Source organism: Pavona decussata, unplaced genomic scaffold (genome assembly GCF_977016875.1).
Source record: "Pavona decussata unplaced genomic scaffold, jaPavDecu1.1 SCAFFOLD_219, whole genome shotgun sequence".
Classification (NCBI taxonomy): Eukaryota; Metazoa; Cnidaria; class Anthozoa; order Scleractinia; family Agariciidae; genus Pavona; species Pavona decussata.
This window is the reverse complement of record NW_028145624.1, coordinates 1,966,948-1,983,152: the sequence shown is the minus strand read 5'-3', so window position 1 is coordinate 1,983,152 and position 16,205 is coordinate 1,966,948. Positions and strand designations below refer to the sequence as shown.

The following is a 16,205-nucleotide window of genomic DNA, read 5'->3' as shown; positions in this document are numbered from 1 at the left end:
ACATATTCTTTAAGGCTTTGCCCCACTATAAGCTAGCATAATGTTGAAACACCTACTTAGATACCCACTTCAAAGATCAGAATAAACAATGTTTGGGGTAACACGTTTTATACTTTGAAAATAAAATACAATGTGACTGAATTGTTCAGCCATTGTGATGGATGATAGTTGTTACAGTGGTGAAGAAGCTTTCTCTATCTTAGGAATATTTTGGGATGTTATCAGTATGATTTATTTGCAAGTTCTTCTAACTGTAAAGTATACACGCTGAAGGTGATTCCATCACTTATAAGTCAGAGGGACATGCACTATTCATGGTTAAAAATGGGCATGGGTGTTATTTCAACACGTTGCAACAGTTATTGCAGTTCCCCTCCCCCTACCCCTCTCTTCTCCAAAGTGGACTGAATTTCATGTTTCCTCTCTAAAACCGAGATTTTATGGTTTTAGATAACCAGTACAATACAAGAAAGTAGGCTTCAAGTGACATTAGTCTCTTACAGTATTTTTAGTACGAGTTGCGTCAAGATATCTGCACAGCCCCATGCATAATTATCTATACATTTGGCACACACTCTGTTCTCACGCTCGTCGTGTTAGTGTGACAGTTGTGCATGGATAAATAATGTATGGGGCTGTGCGGAAATATTTCCCGAATTGCTTAGATATTGTTTCTGATAAAATATTGGAGTTGAAAATTTTATTTGTTTCATCAAGATCCTTCCTTCGAAAATAAAAAACCGAAATCTACACGTCAAAATACGGGGAAAGAGTTCTGCGGTATACATTGCGGTTAAATTTTTATTTTCGTTTTTATTTATTTATTTATTTATTTATTTCTTTATTTATTTATTTATTTATTTATTTGCGTGTGTGTGTGTTTGGCTGTGTATGATAAATTGATTAATATAAAAGATAAAACAACGGAAATGAGCATGACCGAACCACAACACATTATTAGTCGAAATATTAGCCACTAATAAATCTGCCCTTTGCCGTAGTGCCAGCCTTGCATTCAGTTTTGTATTTTCACAACACATTCGTCATAACCAGATAAATCCTCGACAAGTGACATAAATCGTTTCAAAAATAAACAGAGGCGGTTCTTTACTCACGTCTTTTTCCTGCGAGGCGCTGTGAAAGCTTGAAACATGTCAAGTTTAACCAACCTTCGATTGAGTTGTATACATCTCCCGTAATGGCGGACGACTCGTGTGGAAATGGAAACCAGGTTACGTAAATGAACAAACCTCTTTAATGCAAATGTATTACAAATCTTGTGTTCACTCGCGAACGATAAAAGTCCACGAGCTGCTATGTTGCATCAACGGCTATGCGATGAGAATCGAAGGAAAAAAGTTTGAATTCGAAGATACCATCGTTTGGGTTTTTGTGATGCATTCTTCGGTTGAAATGGTTACAAAAAGGCTGTATTTGCAAATTGGCGCCCAAAAAAAGGCGCGCTTTTTCAGTTTAATGTATTTCTGTGAGTCATTATGCATAAATCGTATCTCGCATAATTATGTCATTCCACAATTCGTATTTTGCATAATTATGCCATTCTGCACGTCTTTCCACATTCCATACCGCAAACTCATTCCTCCTTTTACCCTCACCGCTCGACGACGGTAAAGAGCGTGATGAAGTCGCACGCTCATTGCTCACGCACGTATTTATTTTACAAAACTTGGCTTCTTGTTTTCATGGCTGATCATTCGATTCTTTCTAACCAAAAACATAGGAGTTAAGAACACCAGAAAAAAGTCGCTTGGTTTTGTTGACAGACGTACTTCGTGAGCCGTTTTCGTCGCGCACGCACACAATATTTAGAAGAAAACACATTTTACGGATCGATGTATGTTGGAAATTACATAACCTGAACTTCTTTCTCGCTGGATAATTTTGCTGAATGTTTCTTAGTTTAATATCGCAATGATTTTAAACAACACCAGTCGGAAAACTGTTACAATCAAAGTTGATTTTATAGCACTGTTTGTTTGCCGAGATTTTATTGTTATCATATTATATAGTGACGCGCATTTTCTCTCGTGCGCGTCCACTGGTGCGCTTCCATATCTCTGTGAAGATTGTATTGCCTGAACTCGATAAGTTGCTGAAAATAAGACTGAGAATTAAATACATACTGGCGTGAGTCATAAGTAGCGCACGGAATTAAAAGCAAATGTAGTTCTTATGGCAAGCATTGGTGACCAACAGACCGATTTTCTCACACCTTTTTGCGATCAAATGATTTCATTGTTCTTTTGCTGATGCTGACAAACCTAACCTACACAATCTAGTAGAATAAGTTATTCTTTGATTTAAACTTCAGAACATATACTTATCTGAAAGAAATGTGATGGTATATTTCCAGCCTGGTGAATGAATGAGAATGATGATTATTCTAGAAAGTGACGCAGGCATACTCGGAAAAAAAGAAATCCGAGTGCTCCTATCAGGAGTCGAACCTAAGACCTCCTGATAGGAGCACTCGGATTTCTTTTTTTCCGAGTATGCCTGCGTCACTTTCTAGAATAATCATCATTCTCATTCATTCACCAGGCTGGAAATATACCATCACATTTCTTTCATATACCACACGTTCGACATTCAAGTCCTAGCAGTATGCAGGATGTTTGTCCCATGAACCTAGTTTAATGGCCTTAGCTCCCACGAGTCTCCTGTATCTCAGTGGTAGAGCATCCGAACTAGTAATCGGATAGGTCTTAGGTTCGACTCCTGATAGGAGCACTCGGATTTCTTTTTTTCCGAGTATGCCTGCGTCACTTTCTAGAATAATCATCATTCTCATTCATTCACCAGGCTGGAAATATACCATCACATTTCTTTCATATACCACACGTTCGACATTCAAGTCCTAGCAGTATGCAGGATGTTTGTCCCATGAACCTAGTTTAATGGCCTTAGCTCCCACGAGTCTCCTGTAGCTCAGTGGTAGAGCATCCGAACTAGTAATCGGAAGGTCTTAGGTTCGACTCCTGATAGGAGCACTCGGATTTCTTTTTTTCCGAGTATGCCTGCGTCACTTTCTAGAATAATCATCATTCTCATATACTTATCTGTAAAAGTATTCCGCATGCGTGCGAGTGGAACACGATTAATGTTAAGCGGTTCGCAAGTAAACTAAAGGTAAGGTTTAGCACGATTAATTATGATTTATTGTGAAAATTGCGGGGTTGTACTAATTTATTACGGCTTCTTATGATCTGTAATATATACTGAGGCATTCATTTCGCCGTTGTGAAACGGCGAGATTTCGTTCTGTAATACTGATAAGTTTGTTAATTTACATATTGCGAAGTTGTCGAATTTTTACTCTCATTGCTCGTTCGGTATATTGAAACAATCGCATAATAATGTGTTTGTCTGATCACCGAGCTCAACGTTAGTGCCTTATTTTTGTCAGCATGCTTGAACACGCTAAAATTAATTTGCTGGGAGGTAAAAGGAAGTAGTCAAAAACTAGTTTAGCGTCAAGAAATTTTTTATTTCAGTTTGACAACGTGGCTAACAACCAGCGCTAAGGTGAATTCGACTGAGTTAAAAATATTCATTCACTAGTGTCAAAAAGTTCAAACACAATTAAATTAAATACGATCAACCTCCTTAAATGAACATGTATACCGACTTTAAGTTGTTCGTTTCTTCCCATTTCAATATTTGCCAACAGTCGTTTCCGAAATCCATTTCCCGTCAAAAATTTTAAAAAAATCCCCACGGAGATTAAAGCGCTCTGTGAGCGAACTCGTCAATTGAACAGGTGAATGAAATGATATTTCAAATTACATGACTCGAATGTCAGTAAAGTTATTCGCTTCTTTGATTACGTAGCTACTTGACTAAGAGGTTTCAGGGTTAAAGAAACAGGTATAAACACATTCTCTTTGTTTGGCGCACGCAAGTTACGAGTTAATTTATAGGCGAGGCTCGGCATCACGCTTAAGATAAAGGTATACGTAGCATTGTTTTAGAAGTATATTATTGAATTTAGAAGTATCCCGTAGCCACTGTTTTAGAGGTATTTCCCGGAAAGCCTAGTTCTTTTGAAGGTTTTCATGTCTTCCGCGTTTCATGTTTGCTAAAAAACTAGTTTAGCATCAAGAAATGTTCATTTCAGTTTGACAACGTGGCTAACAACAAGCGTTCTGGTGAATTCGACTGAGCTTAAAATATTCATTGACTAGTGTCAAAAAGTTCAAACGGTATTGAATTAAATACGATCAAAATTGAAAACAACCCACTTTAATGAACACACCGACTTTAAGTTGTTCGTTTTTTCCCTCTTCAATATTTGCCAACAGTCGTTTCTGAAATCCATTTGCCGTAAAAAAAAATTAAAAAATCGCCAAGGAGATGAAAGCGCTCTGTGAGCGAAATCGTCAACTGATTAAACAGGTGAATGAAATGATATTTCAAATTACATGACTTGTATGTCAGTAAAGTTACATGTATTCGCTTCTTTGATTACCTGGCTACGTGGCTAAGTGAATAAGCGGCTACCTAGCTACTTGGCTACGGGGTTCCACGGTTAACTGAAGAGGTATAAACACATTCTCTCTGTTGTTTGCCGCACGAAAGTTACGAGCTATATATAGGCGAGGCTCGGCATCACGCTTAAGATAAAGGTATGTGTAGCATTGTTTTAGAAGTATATTATTGAATTTAGAAGTATCCCGTAGCCACTGTTTTAGAGGTATTTCCTGGAAAGCCTAGTTCCTTTGGACGTTTTCATGTCTACCGCGTTTCATGTTTGCTGAAACGAGCAGTTCTGCGTATCCAACTGGCAAACGTTTGGAGAGAATATCTGTCCTGAAAAGGAAAGTTGAGCGTTAGTTTCGGTAAATGGAAGGATTCAGGACTATGTTATCTTTTGTGCTATAGGATTGGGTTTGACTGACTATCACTCACTTTTTAGATGAACATAAGAATGGTCAACGAAAGGAAACTTCTCAAACGTTTCCCAGTTTCAATTTCTTAACGAGACAACTTTTATATCTCAGAGGAGTGTAAAAGTAATCCCAAAACTTTGAAGATTTAATGAAATCAGTTTAATTGTAGCACGGTAGAAGATGGTTAAAATTTCTGAGATCGTTAACGGGGTGTTTTCCTTTTAACCTGCACAAGACCCACTTGACTTTTTTCTTGTTATTCTTGATTTGATAACGTTGGTTAGAGCTTCGAAATAGAAACCTCGGTGCACATGGTGGTACTGTTTTGCCTGACTTGAAGTTGAAACTCTGGATTATGAAATCATATCGCTTGACCCTTCAGATCGTAGAAGTATTACCGTATTGTTTTTCAACAACACCAGTCGGCGAACGGTTAACAGCCAAAGTTGACTTTTTCGCACCTTTTTTTTTTTTTGCTTGTTTGTTTGTTTGAGAGATTTTATTGTTGTCATTGATAGAAAGAGGTATAAAGAAAGAGGTATAAGAATAAGTTATTTTTTAATTTAAACTTCAGAACATAAATTTATCTGTAAAAGTATTCCGCATGCGGGCGCGTGGAAAACGATTTAAGGGAACTTAGGCAACGACGACGGCAACGGCAACGAAAACGTCACTTGAAAATATAACTTCGCGTCACTTGTACTACTTCGCGATTATTCCAATTCGTTCAATTTGCACAATGTGGCCGAAGTATCCAGGAACTAAATTGATAGGAACCGAGTTCAAGTAATGAAAGAGAATGACAAATTCACCGTCGTGTGCTCACGTTCTCCACAAAACCTTGAATTTGGTCATTTCACGTTGTAGTTTTGCTGATGACGGCAAAGAAATGTACAAAAACATAACGCACGTGCATAGCGATTGTTTTTGCTCGTTAACCCTATTGTTTTATGGCGTTCTCGTTGCCGTCGCCGTAGCGGTTCGCGAGTAAACTAACGCTAAAGTTTTTCACGATTTATTACTCAAAGCGAACGGAACAATGGCGTGAAAATGGCGCAAACTTTAAAAGCGCTACGAGAAAAAAGGCTAAATGGCTCAGTTTCAGTTCTCTCATCGCTCTCGTCAGTAATAATTGCGGGGCTGTACTAATTTATTACGGCTTTTTATGATCTGTAATATATACAGAGGCATTCACTTCGCCGTTGTACAACGGCGAGCTTTCCTTCTGTAATATATATTAAGTTGTTTAATTTACATATTGCGAAGTTCGCGAATTTTTACTCGTTCGGTATATTGAAACAATCGCATAATATGTGTTTATCTGATCACTGAGCTCAACGTTAGTGCCTTATTTTTGTCAGCATGCTTGAACACGCTAAAATTTATTTGCTGGGAGGTAAAAGGAAATGTCAAAAACTAGTTTAGCATCAAGAAATGTTCATTTCAGTTTGACAACGAGGCTAACAACAAGCGTTCTGGTGAATTCGACTGAGCTAAAAATATTCATTGACTAGTATCAAGAAGTTCAAACACAATTAAATAAATACGATCAAAATTGAAAACAACCTACTTTAATGAACACACCGACTTTAAGTTGTTCGTTTCTTCCCTCTTCAATATTTGCCAACAGTCGTTTCTGAAATCCATTTGCCGTAAAAAAAAGAAAAATTAAAAAATCGCCAAGGAGATGAAAGCGCTCTCTGAGCGAAATCGTCAACTGATTAAACAGGTGAATGAAATGATATTTCAAATTACATGACTTGTATGTCAGTAAAGTTACATGTATTCGCTTCTTTGATTACGTGGCTACGTGGTTAAGTGAATAAGCGGCTACCTAGCTACTTGGTTACGGGATTCCACGGTTAACTGAAGAGGTATAAACACATTCTCTCTGTTGTTTGCCGCACGAAAGCTACGAGCTATATATAGGCGAGGCGAGGCATCACGCTTAAGATAAAGGTATGCGTAGCATTGTTGTAGAAGTATATTATTGAATTTAGAAGTATCCCGTAGCTACTGTTTTAGAGCTCGAGGTATTTCCCGGAAAGCCTAGTTCCTTTGGACGCTTTCATGTCTTCCGCGTTTCATGTTTGCTGAAACGAGCAGTTCTGCGTATCCAATTCGAACGTTTGGAAAGAATATCTGTCCTGAAAAGGAAAGTTGCGCGTTAGTTTCGGTAAATGGAAGGATTTAGGACTATGTTTTCTTTGGTGCTATAGGATTGGGTTTGACTAACTATCACTCACTTTTTAGATGAACATAAGAATGGTCAATGAAAGGAAACTTCTCAAACGTTTCTCAGTTTCATTTTCTTAACTAGGCGACTTAAATATCTCTGAAGAGTGTAAAAGTAATCCCAAAACTTTGAAGATTTAATGAAATCAGTTTAATTGTAGCACGGTAGAAGATGGTTAAAATTTTTGAGATCGATAAGGGTGTTTTCCTTTTAACCTGCACAAGACCTACTTGACTTTGTTCTTGTTATTCTTGATTTGATAACGTTGGTTTGAGCTTGGAAATAGAAACCTCGGCGCAGTGATTTTATCATGGTGGTACTGTTTTGCCTGACTTGAAGTTGAAAGTGTGGATTATGAAAATCATATCGCGTGACCCTTGAGAACGTAGAAGTATTATGATAATCGTATTGTTTTTCAACAACACCAGTCGGCAAACCGTTAACAGTCAAAGTTGACTTTTTCGCACCTTTTCTTTTTTTTTCGTTTGAGAGATTTTATTGTAGTCATTGATAGTATCGCCTGAACTCGATAAATTGCTGTAACTAAGACTGAGAATTAAATACATAGTAGAGTGTGAGTCATGAGTAGCTCAAGGAATTAAAAGCAAATGTAGCTCTTATGGCAAGCATTGGTGACCAATAGACCGATTTTCTCACACCTTTATTCGATCGAATGATTTCATTATTCTTTTGCTGATGATGACAGACCTAACCCAGACAACCAAGTAAAATAATTCATTCTTTAATTTAGACTTAGGAACATAAACTTATCTGTAAAAGTATTCTACATGCAGGCGCGTGGAAAACGATTAATTTTAAGCGGTTCGCGTGTAGAGTAAATTAGAAGTTTTGCACAATTTATATTTCGGGTGTCAGTAAAACGTGGGGCCGGGACCGGGGTCGGGGTCGAGGTCGGTGTCCTTTTTTTTTTCTCTTTTTAATAATAATAATAATAATAATAATAATAATAATAATAATAATAATAATTATTATTATAATAATAATAATGATCTCAAGGTATTTTCTGCGTCCGAAAGTACGCTGAACCGTGTTCTGGAGTCGACACAAGCTGCTATGGAAGACATCGGACTTCAGTGGAACCCAAGGAAATGTGCAGTTGTCCATATAAGGAGAGGGGTCCACTCCCAGGAGAGTTCCGGTAGAGATCTAGCAGGAGAAAGGCTACCAACTCTTGAGGAAGGCAGAACGTACAAGTTTCCGGGTGTTCTTGAAACCTTAGTTCAGGAAGAGAAGATGGCACTTGAGTTTGCAGCAAGAGAGTACCTGCGCCGATTGTCAGTCATCTGGTCCAGTCCCCTCTCAGACTATAATCGGGTTGCGGCATCTAATCAATTTGCCCTGCCTGTGTTGGGTTACGTGATGCGGACTCAGCACTGGCCGGTTACAGATTTGAAGACCATAGAAAGGGAAGCGCGCAAGATTATTGTGGAGAACGGCGGGAAACACCCTGGTGGCTCTACGTCCCTGTTGTACCTCCCAATAGAAAAGGGCGGGAGAGGCTTACGTGCAGTAGAAACGGAGTATAAAGTGACCAAGATCAAAGCAGCGGTTAGATTGTATGAGAACAAAGATCCGGCTATGGAAATGGTGAGGGAGTTCGAGGAGAGAGCTGAGTTACTGGGGCATAGTTCGTTAGTTAAAGATGCTGCAAAGTTTGCGGAGGATCTGGGCGTCAACTTACACCCTAATCACCCAGACCCTGTATGTGCTATGAGCAACGGGGGGACCATCCCATCGAACCGTGTCAAGGAGGTATTGAAAGAATGTGTGGAGAAGAAGTTTGAGAAGGAAGTACGTGGACTAGAATGGCGGGGAGGTTGCTGACTGAGAGGAAGTCTGATTTACAGCCGTGCAAGAATGAGTGTTTTAGTTGGCTGAAGAAATGGAGATCATGCCCCTCGCACACTATTGCCGGTGTTTTTGAACTGTACGAGCAACGTTTGCCCACAAAGCTATACTCTAGTAAGAAGACACACACGAGTTGTCCCGGGGATGTGAAGTGTAGGCTATGTGGTCATGCCCAACAAAGCGTCCCGCACATTCTGGCCGGGTGTTCTGTACTAGCTCAGAACAAGTATTTGCTCAGACATAACATGGCTCTAAAAGTCCTCTTCTACGAGCTCCTACGTGACCAAGATCTTCTTGAGGAAGTACCACCATGGTACTCTCCAGTGACGCCACAGCCGGTGTACAAGTCAGAACAAGTAGAAGTGTGGTGGGATGTACCTGTGTATGCAGATCACCAGGAGGTGCGAGCCAACCGGGTCGATGCGAGGGTTGTGAATCATGAGAGCAAGAAAGTCATAACCATAGAGATGAGTTGTCCATGGATTAGTAATCGAGAGAAGAAGAGCGAGGAGAAAACCATGAAGTATGGTCCCTTGAGGAGGGAACTGAAGGAGCAATATAAAGGATACGAGTTGCACCAGTATAATATTATCATGGATGTGCTAGGCGGCTGGTGGAAAGAGACAGAGATTAGTGTGCGATCACTGGTTGGGCGAAAGACTACTCAAGTCCTAGAGAGAATGCAGAAGGCGATTTTATCGGCGACGCTGAACATTGCAAGAACTTTCAAAGTAGTAACAACATGATAATATTTTGAGAATGATGATTATTCTAGAAAGTGACGCAGGCATACTCGGAAAAAAGAAATCCGAGTGCTCCTATCAGGAGTCGAACCTAAGACCTTCCGATTACTAGTTCGGATGCTCTACCACTGAGCTACAGGAGACTCGTGGGAGCTAAGGCCATTAAACTAGGTTCATGAACCTATGTCTATGACTATGTTTATATATTTCATTGATTTATTCACGTGCTATTTTAAGTTTCGCTTGGCTCACAGGTTACGCTACGCGCCCTGTGGTTCTTTCTTATACTGTGCATACAGATAGTTTTACCTAGCATAATAATAATCATAATAATAATAATAAAAATAATAATAATATATTCGCTTGAGCTTCATGGGAAGGGTTTTTAATCGTTTTTCACCTGATCAACCATCATCCTCTACAACACGTTGGAAGGAAGGGAGTTTTACAGTCAATCCACGTCAAGCTTTACCGTTTTTTTTTTTTAATCTGAATGTGGTTTTTAAATTTACGTGTTAGTTTTGACGTCGCCAATGAGATTTCAGAGTTCCCGTAGAAATTTCCTTAGTTTATTGACATGGCATAATGGCGTTGACAGGCCTGTATGACTCTCATGTGCGTGTTTAGCCTAAATAAGAGTTTTGCCCTCACGGGTATGTCTTCCAAAGAACACCCTTTTCTCTATGAAAAGAGCGGTGCTCCCTGTAAATTTTCTTTTAGCGCTGGATTTTCTTCTTATTAAATGCCATCTATGATTTGGAGGATTTGCGCGATAGACACTGAACAAAGCCATGTTTAACTGTCGCATGTGTTGTAATTGATCTCAAAGGTCATTTTGACCCCTTGTTGTTACGTTTCCGTTTAGCGACTGTCGTTCTTATGCCGTTTGTGGCATTTAGTTAAGGCTTGGTATGGCTCATTTCAGTGCGTCTGGTGACAGTATAGCCTCTCTTTTTATCGTTGTAAGGATAGGATTTGAACCGTGTAATAACTATACATCATCTTCGAGCTTTTGTCAGATTGCCGAGTGGAATGCTTACGTGCCAGCTACAAACCGTTCGGCTAATTGCTCCTTTCTGATTGGACGACGTTAAACAATGGCACGTAAGCATTTTGCTACGCATTCCACTCGCTCGAATACTGTGGGATTTTGATTTTCTTCGAGGACTAGCTCCGGGCCGTTTGGATGGATTTTCGATTGGAAGGTACGAGAAGAATCGAAAATCTTTTGACCTTTATGCTGTGAAGTTTGAAATCGGAGCGATGCGTTTTTTGGGGGAAAAATCGCTCCGGCGCTGGAACCCTTTCAAAACTTTGATTCCTCCCTTCTCCTTCTTATATATGGAACAGTCAACGGCGAACTCAAACTCTTTCAAAATCGCTCAAAAAACCGCTTTTGAGGTGAAAGGACGACTATATACCACAGATAAGGTAATTCAACGTTTATTTATCATTGATTTATATACATAGTTAGCGATATATTGCTATAGGTGAAGCAAACGGTAAATCCAGTGCATTTACTATATAATAACAATCGGCTACACAGACACATTGTGTGGGCCCCCTGTGTTGCAAGATGCTTTGCTTCTTATCACGGTTATTTGTCCCCTGACCCGTTCTTAAGCATTGTAGCTTCTTTGAAAGCTATGCAATGCGTTAAATTGAGGGCTAAAGGCCGCTTAAGTTACGGCTGTGTGTTTTGTTGTCGCTCCGCTAAGCTCTGTAACTGTGAGGTTTGTGTTGCGGGAGCTTAGTATTTTTCCTCTGTGTTTACGTGCTCTGGCCAGGGGCTGCTTCTGGTCCTTCGGCCGTAAGTAAATTCTGTAGCATTTAAGGCAATGGTCAGGCAAGACCGCGGTTTCGATCCTAATCTTGTGGATCTCTTCAGTTCAGGTCGGTTTTTGTGGGAATATTGTTGTCTAAATTTCGATTTAATTTTAACGCCATCCGCCTGAAATTCTTCTATCACGCTTGCATGGTGACCTGTGTCACATACGCTTTGGTGACCTGTGGAGAAAGGCGCAAACTTTGAAAGCGGTAAGATGAAAAAAGCTAAATCGCGTAGTTTCAGTTTCTGTCATCGCTATCGTGATAATAATAATCGCGGGGTTGTACTAATTTATTACGACTTTTTATGATAGCGGCGGTAGTTGGAATCCATTAGAGATATTAACTTTTTTTCACCGTTATCATGTTCAACGTTCTATAATGGTAACTTTACAAAGCAAACCTTTGTCGTAAGCATTGCGTATGTGTTCGTGTTGGTAACAATTAATGTTGAGCGACTCGTGAGTGAATTTAAATTGAAGTTTATATTAATTAATGCACGGTTGCGAATTGGAAAAGTATAAAAGACAATAGCGCCATAAGGCGAAAATTTTGAAAGCAATTCAAGGAACAGCGCTAAATGGCTCAGTTTTGTTTAGTTCATTGCAATCGAGACAAATTTTTTTGGGGTCGTTCGACTATCACTGTTTTCTATGATAGTGGTCGTAGTGAAAGTTCAGGCCTCTACAGGTCCTAGCGCGGAGGGCATGATAGCGCGTCGGATTTTTAGCGGCTGATCTGTCCGTAGGTGTTTTCTTTTAAAATTTACACCCATGCAAATATACTCAATACCTTCAGTAACGTCCACCCTTTTCCGTTAATTGTTTTTAAACAAGTCGTATTCTCAATCAAACCACTTTCTGTGCAAACAAAGAAAAACAAAGTATAAGAACTTGACAATTTTTTTTTAATTTTTATCACTCCATTGTTTTTCTTCCTTAGAGATACTAACGGCTGGACACGATGGCACTAAACAGTGTTTTTCTCGGCTTGGTCATAAGCTCTGTGCTCTTGGGATTCATAGAGCCAATACAAGGTTTGCAATTTCCTTTGCTTTGTAAGGAGTAAAAGGACCTGTTTAAAGGAAACCGTGTTGAGGACACTGCCATTCGATGTCTCGCAACATTTAACTGGGTCTATTCTTTCATTTTTCCTTTCCATGTATATTTAGGAATCAATGAATACAAGGAATATCAGTTCACAGAAAAACGCAATTGAACTTCCTCCGATGAGATAAAAAAAAAAGGCCTCATTGGAAGATTTTTTTTTTCACTTTTATTTATTTTGTCACTCAAACCTTTTTTACATAGGTTAAAGAACAAACGTTATCAGGTAGCAGGAAGACCTCTGCAAGCTTGGTAGAGCTTTTCTAAGGAGATCTCCCTTACATTATCATAAACGTTAAACAATAATCATGTTAATCATGGTGACTCAGTTTAATTAGGAAGTAGCAATATATATAAAATATTTAACACTTATTCCATGAGCGCGCTTTGGATATGAGGTGTTTGATAGCCAACGAGGCGCGTAACGCCGAGTTCGCTATAATCATCTCATATCCAACAAGCACGAGCGGAATAATTGTTTTATTAAAAACAATCAAGAAATATTGTCAGATATGGCTGGTATCGCTTAGCAAGAACAACCAGAAGATCGCTATTTCTCGGGCATGGCATAATGGCTCATATATACCATGGCCGCTAAGCCAATCAAATCCCTGTAATTGTATTATACAATTATCCAGTTTTTTTTATAATACTAGTTATTAAACAGCACCTACTTGTCCTTAAGTCGCTTCTAGGTATAAGCGATACTCTTGTTAAAGAAATCTTGTCACTTCTTTTTAAAAATATACTTTGCCTCAATGTTTTTTAATTTAGTTGGCAAGCTGTTCTTAATTTTTTGCTCCTCTACATACTTAGTTGAAAATTAATTTGGTTTTCTTTTTTAGTTTGTGTAGTTTTGTTGAAGATCTATTATTATGCTTATCAATAGTGTCATTCCATGAAAACATAAAAAAGAATACATAAATAAAGAATACATAAATAAGACTATCTGATAAATATTTAACTCATATATATTCAGTAGTTCTAATGATAGAAATAGTGGCCTTGATTTCTGTCTATATTTAGAAAATGTACATGTCATAATTCTAACAAACTTTTTTTGAATTTTGTAAATACTTTAAAGTCTTGTTGAATAAGTATTTGCACAAACAATATATGTTGCAGTATTTCAGGTATTGGTAGAACAGCCGAAAATCACAACTGAAAATCATGTAAATTCCTATATACTGTATTAGGTGTAACACCTCTGGTAACAGGCTTGTATAACAAATCCCCTCATAGCCATATATTTCATCTTGGTTCATTTGTTTTTGCTTTTTTTTTTAACGTTCAGCAAACATGCTATAAAATCTTGTTAGCTTTGGTTCCCCTCCGTCTTTTTTCTTGATTTTGTTTTGCTCTCCTAACGAGGAAAAAAATGTTAGTGTGACTGAGAAACTTGCCTGCTAGTTATCTAACAGTTTTTATCGTTGTTTTAGGAGGGACTCTACGCTACTTTCGGGACTCTACGCTCTCCGGTAGCACAAAGTTGAATTAAGCCACTGTTTCCTCTTAAGCTCCTCCTGTTTGGAGGTCAAATTTTTTAACAAGCCTGTCACTGCCATTTTTGGAAACAAAACATATCAGTAAAAATGGAAGAGTAAACAGGATTATACGTATTAAAAGCTAATAAGGTTTCTTTGCTGAAAAAATTGTTAACGAAATGAGCTTTCGACGACCAGACTTTAGCCTATGGCGAAGAATAAATCAAAGGCTCCTGTGACTCATGAATGCAAAAGTGAATAGCGGTAACCGTAAATAGGTACTGGCATCAAACTACGCTACAAGGAATGCGTTATGTATAAACAATTAAACAATTAAATTACACACACACTCTGATTCCTTCCGATACGCGAAACAACGCAAAGGTGGGCGTGTGCAGTTTTTTTGGTGGTTTTGCGTGGTTGCCAATCGACAAGAAAGCGTCCAGTTTTTCTTCCAAGAACCTTCGTAATTTTTTTCCCTCGAGTCGTGTTGTTGCCGAATGAAACTTGATACATGTGAACGATTTTGGTTGCCAACCACGTAACCTAAATCTTGCTGTTTTCAGCATTCTAAGTTCAAACGACAGCTTTTGTCGCGTTTTATAACATCGAGAAAAGGTTTTAACCTTCTTAAAGTTGCTATTTTGGCTTTATCCAAGTGAACGTAAATATAAAAGTAAATCAAGCGTTGCGATACAAATTTTCAATGTTTACATTTTTGCTGTGAAATCGATCTTATTGCTCAAAATGGACCCCGAATGAATTTTATAGCGGCTTCTGTCTGGGTGAATTTCATCCGTTAGTTGCGAGGACGTGTTTGTTTACACAAGATTACACCGAGTTGTCTCCTTTCATCAATAAGAAATAGAAAAACACACAAAAAGCTTTACTAAATAAAAAATTTATTCAGATGGGTCTTTTTACAGGCCTAAGAAGCAAAAGCGTATAATTTTCGCCGGGAGGCGACTTGCAAGCGATTTGAAGTCAATTTTAAAGCGAATTTATCGGAGCACGTTTTTCAAAAATTTTGCAAGAACTGTTCGGAAAACGAAAAATCGGTCTATTAGAATAGTATTTCAGTACAAATTCACAATCAAACCTGTAATTATTTGTGTGTTGTATTACTAGAAACACTTGAACATTACTAAGGAACTCCGCGGATTAAAAGTTGATTTGAGATCCGCCCGATCATCGGGCTAATAAAACCACAAATCGAAGAAAAATTTCTTCGCCATTGATGCTTGATTTCCGCTGTTGAAACTTTCGAGTTTCCCTTAGAAGTTTTTCTTTCGATTCACCGTTTCCAAGAGGTGTGTTTCCCTTCCGAAAAAGCAAAATTCGCCAGCGGCAGAGTGAAATTCCCCTACATTACGATCACTGCGCATCCCTCAAAGTTAACAACTCACCAACCAAGTGAAAACCCCACCATTGCTATAACTCGTTCGTTGCGCATGCGCGAATTAACGAGTTAAAAAGCGCGCAAATGCATGTATACAGCTGTTTCGACAGCGTACGCGACAATGCCGAAAGGTAGTCTGGAAAATACCCAATAAATTTCAATAAAAGCACAGAATCCATATTGCCTCCACTGTTGAGATGGCGGGCAATATGCATTTCAATAAAAGCTCAGAATCCATAATGCCTCGACCATGCAGCGAAGACTTGATCATGAGATGGAAGGCAATATGGATTCAAAGTTTTTATTGAAATTTATTGGGTGTTTCCCAGACTACCTTTCGGCATTATCACGTACGCTTTTACGCTTTTTTGGACAACATTTGTCGAAACAGCTATATAAACATATTAGGAGCCCAGTGGCGAGCCCAGCAGGAAATTATCATCAGTCAAACAAATGTTATAAACGCCATAGCACACACTCTAACCGTGATGATCCGAACAACATTTTTCATTCCAGTCACAATCGATACAACTAGTACATGTGCAGGAAAACCAGCATATTCCATCGCAACATATCTTGGCACAGTTGAACCCAAAGGAAGAGTACATGTCGCAATGTGGCAACATGTACA

General features: G+C 38.7%; 2 protein-coding genes across 6 annotated transcripts in view; both read left to right on the top strand.

Annotated features, from left to right (window-relative positions):
- The window catches only part of LOC146459467 (chymotrypsinogen B-like), a 126,303-nt gene that overhangs the window by 46,917 nt on the left and 63,181 nt on the right, over positions 1 to 16,205 (top strand). For 4 of the 5 annotated variants that reach the window (XM_085089395.1, XM_085089397.1, XM_085089399.1 and 1 more), the window contains exon 2: positions 12,528 to 12,621. In XM_085089395.1, the coding sequence (XP_084945521.1) occupies positions 12,549 to 12,621 (73 nt within the window). In that variant the 5' untranslated portion in view covers positions 12,528 to 12,548. Of the gene's footprint in view, positions 1 to 6,850; positions 6,870 to 12,527; positions 12,622 to 16,205 lie in introns of those variants that run through there. The other variant, XM_085089396.1, reaches the window with a different exon arrangement.
- On the top strand, positions 8,219 to 9,761 carry LOC146459468 (uncharacterized). The gene has a single exon (XM_085089518.1). It carries the CDS (start codon positions 8,973 to 8,975, stop codon positions 9,759 to 9,761), a length of 789 nt encoding a protein of 262 aa, XP_084945644.1. The 5' UTR covers positions 8,219 to 8,972.

Excerpts from the sequence above, each read along its gene's own strand:
- LOC146459468 (XM_085089518.1), top strand. The coding sequence starts at position 8,973 with ATGGCGGGGAGGTTGCTGACTGAGAGGAAGTCTGATTTACAGCCGTGC.